Source organism: Hyperolius riggenbachi, chromosome 2 (assembly GCF_040937935.1).
Source record: "Hyperolius riggenbachi isolate aHypRig1 chromosome 2, aHypRig1.pri, whole genome shotgun sequence".
NCBI classification, from domain to species: Eukaryota; Metazoa; Chordata; class Amphibia; order Anura; family Hyperoliidae; genus Hyperolius; species Hyperolius riggenbachi.
In genome coordinates, this window is record NC_090647.1 from 210,029,049 (window position 1) to 210,036,701 (window position 7,653).

Genomic DNA, 7,653 nt, shown 5'->3' on the forward strand with positions numbered 1-7,653 from the left:
TATGCATTATAGTCTAGGGGCAATTTTAGGGGAAAGACAATTAACTTATCTGTATGTATTTGGGATGTGGGAGGAAACTGGAGTGCCAGAGGAAACACATGAAAAAGGTACTTCTTATTTGTACAGGATCTTCTCAAATTAGCATATTGTGATAAAGTTCATTATTTTCTGTAATGTACTGATAAACATTAGACTTTCATATATTTTAGATTCAAATACACACAACTGAAGTAGTTCAAGCCTTCTATTGTTTTAATATTGATGATTTTGGCATACAGCTCATGAAAACCCAAATTTCCTATCTCAAAAAAATAGCATATTTCATCCGACCAATAAAAGAAAAGGGTTTTCAAAACAAAAAAAGTCAACCTTATTTTAAATTATTTAATTATGTTCAGTTATGCACTTAATACTTGGTTGGGAATCCTTTTGCAGAAATGACTGCTTCAATGCGGCGGGGCATGGAGGCAATCAGCCTGTGGCACTGCTCAGGTGTTATGGAGGCCCAGGATGCTTCGATAGCGGCCTTAAGCTCATCCAGTGTCTTGGGTCTCTCAACTTTCTCTTCACAATATCCCACAGATTCTCTATGGGGTTCAGGTCAGGAGAGTTGGCAGGCCAATTGAGCACAGTAATACCATGGTTCAGTAAACCATTTACCAGTGGTTTTGGCACTGTGAGCAGGTGCCGGGTCGTGCTGAAAAATGAAATCTTCATCTCCATAAAGCTTTTCAGCAGATGGAAGCATAAACCCACTTTTGAACCAGAAACAGCGGCAGAAGCGCCTGACCTGGGCTACAGAGAAGCAGCACTGGACTGTTGCTCAGTGGTCCAAAGTACTTTTTTCGGATGAAATCAACTTTTACATGTCATTCGGAAATCAATGTGCCAGAGTCTGGAGGAAGACTGGGGAGAGGGAAATGCCCAAATGCCTGAAGTCCAGTGTCGAGTACCCACAGTCAGTGATGGTCTGGGGTGCCATGTCAGCTGCTGGTGTTGGTCCACTATGTTTTATCAAGGGCAGGGTCAATGCAGCTAGCTATCAGGAGATTTTGGAGCACTTAATGGTACCATCTGCTGAAAAGCTTTATGGAGATGAAGATTTCATTTTCAGCATGACCTGGCACCTGCTCACAGTGCCAAAACCACTGGTAAATGGTTTACTGACCATGGTATTACTGTGCTCAATTGGCCTGCCAACTCTCCTGACCTGAACCCCATAGAGAACCTGTGGGATATTGTGAAGAGAGAGTTGAGAAATGCAAGACCCAACACTCTGGATGAGCTTAAGGCCGCTATCGAAGCATCCTGGGCCTCCATAACACCTGAGCAGTGCCACAGGCTGATTGCCTCCATGCCACGCCGCATTGAAGCAGTCATTTCTGCAAAAGGATTCCCGACCAAGTATTGAGTGCATAACTGAACATAATTTATTTGAAGGTTGACTTTTTTTTGTTTTAAAAACACTTTTTTCTTTTATTGGTCGGATGAAATATGCAAATTTTTTGAGATAGGATTTTGGGGTTTTCATGAGCTGTATGCCAAAATCATCAATATTAAAACAATAAAAGGCTTGAACTACTTCAGTTGTGTGTATTTGAACCTAAAATATATGAAAGTCTAATGTTTATCAGTACATTACAGAAAATAATGAAATTTATCACAATATGCTAATTTTTTTTGAAGATCCTGTATATGTTTGCACATATTTTGAATTTTATAATTTTTCGCTGTACTGCCCCTTTAAAAGGAAATAAATGTGGAAGACTCGCTTTAGGTTCCCTTTAACCCTCAGTGCTAAATACTGACAAGAAAGGTTTGAAAAACAATCCAAGCATTTCTCTCTCTCTCTCTCCCCTTTCTCTCTCCTTCTCTTTCTTTTGTTCTTGCTTTCCCTGATCCAATTTACTTTATCTCTTAAAGGGAAGGTTCAGGGACGCTACAAAAAAAATAAAAATCCACATCCACTTACCTGGGGCTTCCTCCAGCCCATGGCAGGCAGGAGGTGCCCTCGGCGCCGCTCCGCAGGCTCCCGGTGGCCGACCCGACCTGGCCAGGTCGGGACTCTTCTGCGCCCCATTGTCCGTTCCATGCCGGCGCGCTGACGTCATCGGATGTCCTCCGGGCTGTACTGCACAGGCTCAGAACTACTGAGCGTGCGCAGTACAGCCCGGAGGACGTCCGATGACGTCAGCGCGTTGGCGTGAAACGCACAATGGAGCGCAGAAGAGGCCCGACCTGCCACCGGCCAGGTCGGGTCGGCCACCGGAGACCACCGGGAGCCTACGGAGCGGTGCCGAGGGCACCTCCTGCCTGCCACGGGCTGGAGGAAGCCCCAGGTAAGTGGATGTGGATTTTTATTTTTTTTGTAGCGTCCCTGAACCTTCCCTTTAAGAGATAAAGTAAATTGGATCAGGGAAAGCAAGAACAAAAGAAAGAGAAGGAGAGAGAAAGGGGAGAGAGAGAGAGAGAAATGCTTGGATTGTTTTTCAAACCTTTCTTGTCAGTATTTAGCACTGAGGGTTAAAGGGAACCTAAAGCGAGTCTTCCACATTTATTTCCTTTTAAAGGGGCACTACAGCGAAAAATTATAAAATTCAAAATATGTGCAAACATATACAGGATCTTCTAAAAAAATCCCTGAACCTTCCCTTTAAGTTTTCATGTTCTGTTTATGATACGTTTTGCACTGCAAAAGTACCAAAAAGTGTAAAAGTAGTCAGAATTGTTGTTCCTTTCTTTCTTTCAATTATCTTTTATCTTCTGTTTAAAATAAGTTTGTATCGCATTTGAAAAAGTACCAAAAGTGAGTGGAAAAAGTGCTGCCAATTATTGAGTATTTTTTTTTTTTTTTTTTTGCTTTCTGGTGGCTTTTGTGGCATTTTATTTACAATGTGAAAATATCACCTAGGAGAAAACTTTGTAGAAAATGTGAGTTGTATTGGGCTCTTTTTCTCTCTTGATCTCCTTTGTTTGAAGAGACCCAGGGATCTACTAATGTTCACTAATGGTACAATTTTCAACAAAGAATCCCCGAAGGATCAGATAAAATATGATCATAAACACAGTTTTTTTCCACAATCAACCAATCTATACTTCCTATCCATCATAACCACTTCGGGACCGGCCGCCTAACCCCCCCTTAGGGACCAGGGCATTTTGTGGTGGAGGGGGGTGTGCGCGTTTGGGGGGGTCGGGCGGACGGATCCCGTCTGTGGCTGGCTGTACCGTCTCCCCCCTGTGTGGCCAAGTGTCCCACCTGTGCGCAGCAGCCATCACTTACCTTCCAGGCTCCAGCGATGAGCCTCAGTAGCCCCCTTCTTCTCTGGTCGGCATCTCCGCTCCAAATGACGCTCAGGTCGAGTCGCGGCTTGATGACGTCATCAAGCCGGGACCCGGCCCTGACGTCAGACGGAGCAGAGATGCCGGCCAGAGCAGAGGGGGGCGCCGATCATCGTTGGAACGGCAGGGAGGTGAGTGGATCCTCTTCTTTTCCCCCCTGCCGCCGCCGCTGTCTAAGTGATCACTACGATCTGACGGCGATCGTAGTGATCACGTGATCAGCAGCCATACGCGATGGCTGCTGATCACTGAGGGGAGATGCCAGCTGTCATATGACAGCTTAATCTCCCCCTCCGGGTGCGCACGATCGCGTTGGGAGCAGTTCTTTAGCGCGGACGTTGAATCAACATCCGTTCTGAACTGTACAACCCCCTGCCGGACGTTGATTCAACCTGCGGCGGTCCCCAATAGGATAATTAATTATAAAAATTGTTTTTCCAATCTACTATATTGTCGTTGAACAATCACCATTAGAATTGTACAGTCGATCAGGGACATCAATTTTCTGCTTGGGTCATTCTTCTTTGAAAATTGTGTGGGGCGCAATTATTGGGGCATCTTAAGCACTTCAGTTCCTACGGTCTCTGGCCCCTTAAGGACCAGAGACCGTTGGTACAAAAAAATGGTGCCTACTGGCATCACGCCACACCGACCCGCCGCTACTGTGATCGCACCGCTTTCCCGTCGCTATGACAGCAGAGCTCTGTGAGCTGGTCAGGAGCCAATTTAATTGGCTCCTAACCATGTGATCAATGTGAGCCAATGTGATTGGCGCAAAGTAATCACAGGGTCAAGAGTCAATGAAATTGGCTCCTGACCTGCTCACTGAGCTCTGCTGTTATACCGACAGCAGGACGAGTGAGCTGCAGTGGTGGGAAAGCAGCACAACCGGTGGTAGTGTGCAGCGGGCTTATTTAAATCTATGCCCTGGCGGGGATAACTGGTCCTAAAAAGGGTGTAGATTTTAAATTTGGCATGGTTCAGAAGCAGTTAAGCAAATGTAACAAAACAAGCATGGAAAACACTTTTTTTTTTTTTTTTTTTTTTGTCTATGGTACACGATTTATCCTACAGGCCAAATTCAGTTCCATTATTTCTAACGTTCTCAAATAGTACATTTTCAATTACACTAGTTTCATGTATTGTAGGCAAGGAATTTGTTTAGTGACCCCAACATTTTGAATTGTAGTGTTTGTACAATACTAACATTGCCTTACAATTTATGTTTACCTTCTAGGAGCCTTGTGGACACAGTGTATGCACTAAAAGATGAAGTTCAAGAGCTTAAACAGGTCTGTGTTCAAACTGACAGAACCTCTTACGATTGTATATTTCAATGAAAGTGGTATATAATGCTAGATAGAAATTTCCATCTAATTTATTTCAACATCTTTCTTTAAATGCGTATCAACAGGACAGCAAAAAGATGAAGAAATCCTTAGAAGAAGAACAGCGAGCTCGAAAAGAACTTGAGAAACTTATCAGAAAAGTGCTAAAGAATATGAATGACCCCTCGTGGGATGAAACTAACTTGTAACACTGCATCCAGTGTCCTCCTTAATCCACACCAGGGATCAACAAAATAAGTGGACCTTTGTTACATGTGTGTCCATGTGAAAACAGAAGCACTGCAGTTTGAGATGTAACTGGATTGTACTATGACTCTGTTGTACTGTACTGCTTTCAGATGTAGCTGCCTGGAGACTCTTCTTTCAGCAGATGCAAAGTGTGAAGTTGTGAGGTTTTGAACAGTACCAAATTCACAGTTTCAATTTTACACATGAATTACCTCGTTTTACAGAAAGTACAGTTGCTAAGAGTCTAACAAAAAAAGTCTTTTAAACTGGTAGACATGTTGTCCTCTTATGTATATAAGGTTTTGAATGCTTATGTAAAAGGCACTAAAGCATATTTTTACTTTTTTTGTTTTGTTAGGTTTACATATTTGTCACGTGTACATATTCCTAAAACTATCTTTAAGAACAAAGCAAATTGACAGGAGAAAAACTGGCTATGTCTCTTACATGCGCACTTAAATGGGCCATGTATGTAATTTAATTGCCTTATTTATGTTATACGTCAACAACCTATTGTTTTAAAACCAGGCAAAGCAAGGGAAGCTAAACCTTTACAATGTTAAACTTCTCACGAACAACTTTTGGTCCGTGTTCATACTATATATAAATATAAATATATTTATTATTTTTTGTTTTCCTATAATGTGTTGGGGGACATGCAAAGTTGTATATATCTACATGTATTTTTTTTCTTCCACTTTATATCATACCTGCTAAACCTAATGAAAAGTTATACATACTCATTACTTTGGGTAGTTTTTCCTTAGATCAAGGTGATTATGGCATAAGCCTAATTTTAAACTGAGATGAACGGTCTCTTTTTATTGTCAGTATACTCTAGTTTCACAAGTACAGTGAGCTGTTTGTGACCCAAACGTAGCCAACCCATATTAAGTTGTTGTCACCAATCTTTACTGGTACATTGATAAAGCTTTTGGCTGTTAGGTGTTTTTGAACTTTATACCAGCGTTTCTTATGCTAGGTTTTGCACACCACTAATGGTATAATGGTATATGCTTTCACACACAAATCTGTATATATGTTAACCGAATTTCCAAAGAATAATGAGGTAATTCGCAATTTATGTAAAGAGACCAAAATGTTTACCTTTCTGCAGTCTCTGTAGACGGAGTTAATTTATTCTTTGGTTGAGTTGTAAGTATGAAATATATTGCACAATCCCTTGAACCAGTGAATGAATGTAGACACTTTCTTGAGTTGTTCTCTTACTAGAGAGCTTTCACCAGAACAATCCCCGTTCCCTCCTCTTTGTCCTTTTCATATTAGCTAGGCAAATTAGACTGAATTTTGACATGATAATGTTGCAAAGGGGACATTTTTAAAATATGCTTATTCATTTCATTTTAAGTTTTGAGTTTATTTTCGTGTTTTGTTTTTTTTCCCCCTCTGCTTTTCTGACCAAAGTTAGACATAATGGAGAATAATACAATTCAGACTGGCATCCTGCAGCGTCTCATTCACGTGTTTTTCTGCAAGCATGCACATCAGCATTTAAAGTGGGCCTGAACTCTTGCAGTGAACTAAAGGAAAACCTAGAGAAATGCACCCTTTATGTATTTAGAGAGTTTTATCTAATTCCTCCTTGTTTGTGTCTAATCACTAGTTGTAATTTGATCCCTACCCTGTGTCACATGACTGCCCATGGCAGATAAGCAGATTAGCCCATTTGAAAGCACAGGCTGTAAACAATATGTCTGCTTCCATGAATCAGGAAGTAGAAACACTGCAGATTTAGTTTAGGATTTGTATCAGCTGTAACAAAGAAATGTTCCTTGTTTAAAGGTTATTATGCTGTTGTGTATTTTTTAGAGCATAGAGGACGTTCTGAGTTCAGGGCCACTTTAAGAGCTGTTGGCGTGCATAGTTTTTAACCCATGTTGGGGGACACTTAGCTGCCATGCTCCTGGAAGCTGCATGTGTCCAGGACAGCCTGAGCTGACAGGGAAAACGGGATTGTAATGTAGCATTAGCGCAAAGGATGGTAAATGGTGGTAAATGATTGTACCGGTGCTGTTCATTTATTTGAATGGACAGCGCTTAAAGGAAAGTGGTGCAGCCCATCGTCTAGTGCCATGGAACGCCTGCGTGAACCAGCCCTCATCTGTTTTTATTATATTTTTTTAATGCTAAAAAAAAGGCCCACTTCTCATTTGGCACATTGTGTATGTGATTGATGGTAAGCAGTGTATGTGTATAGGATGTGGTGCAGGTGAAATCTTATTTGGTAACTTCCATTTTCAGGACATTGTAAATAGGTTTATTATGCCAACTCTAACCATGTGTTACTGACAATGTTACCGAAAGGGGAATGGTGCAACAACTTAAATATAGGGTGGCTGAAATTGTTGTACAAAAGTTCCTTTCTTTATATAAATGACAATCCATCCCAGGCAATGGTCTTTCTTTTGAAAAAAGTTCAAAGACCCGTAATTGAAAAAGTATAAATCCATTTATTGCCAAATTTTCTATAAAAGACAACGCAGTGTGTCTTTTATAGAAAATTTAGCAATAAATGGATTTATACTTTTGCAATTACGGGTCTTTGAACTTTTTTCATTAGTGTCACAGTGTGCTTAGCACACAATTGTATGTGAATTTTTAATGGTCTTTCTTTGTTCAATTTATGGTCTGTTCAATTTTTATATAATATCAGATGTAGCATCTCTGTCATTTTATACAATAACACTTCGTTCTCAGGACATTTTTCTCTGAA

The 7,653-nt window shown here is 41.1% G+C and overlaps 1 protein-coding gene across 7 annotated transcripts in view; it reads left to right on the forward strand.

Moving 5' to 3' along the window:
• ARHGEF7 (Rho guanine nucleotide exchange factor 7) overlaps window positions 1-7,368 on the forward strand; it is a 202,919-nt gene extending 195,551 nt beyond the window's left edge. For all 7 annotated transcript variants that reach the window (XM_068268051.1, XM_068268052.1, XM_068268053.1 and 4 more), the window contains 2 exons: window positions 4,580-4,634; window positions 4,757-7,368. In XM_068268051.1, coding sequence (XP_068124152.1) covers window positions 4,580-4,634; window positions 4,757-4,879 — 178 coding nt within the window. In that variant the 3' untranslated portion in view covers window positions 4,880-7,368. The remainder of the gene's footprint in view (window positions 1-4,579; window positions 4,635-4,756) is intronic.
• The last annotated feature ends 285 nt before the right edge of the window (window positions 7,369-7,653 follow it).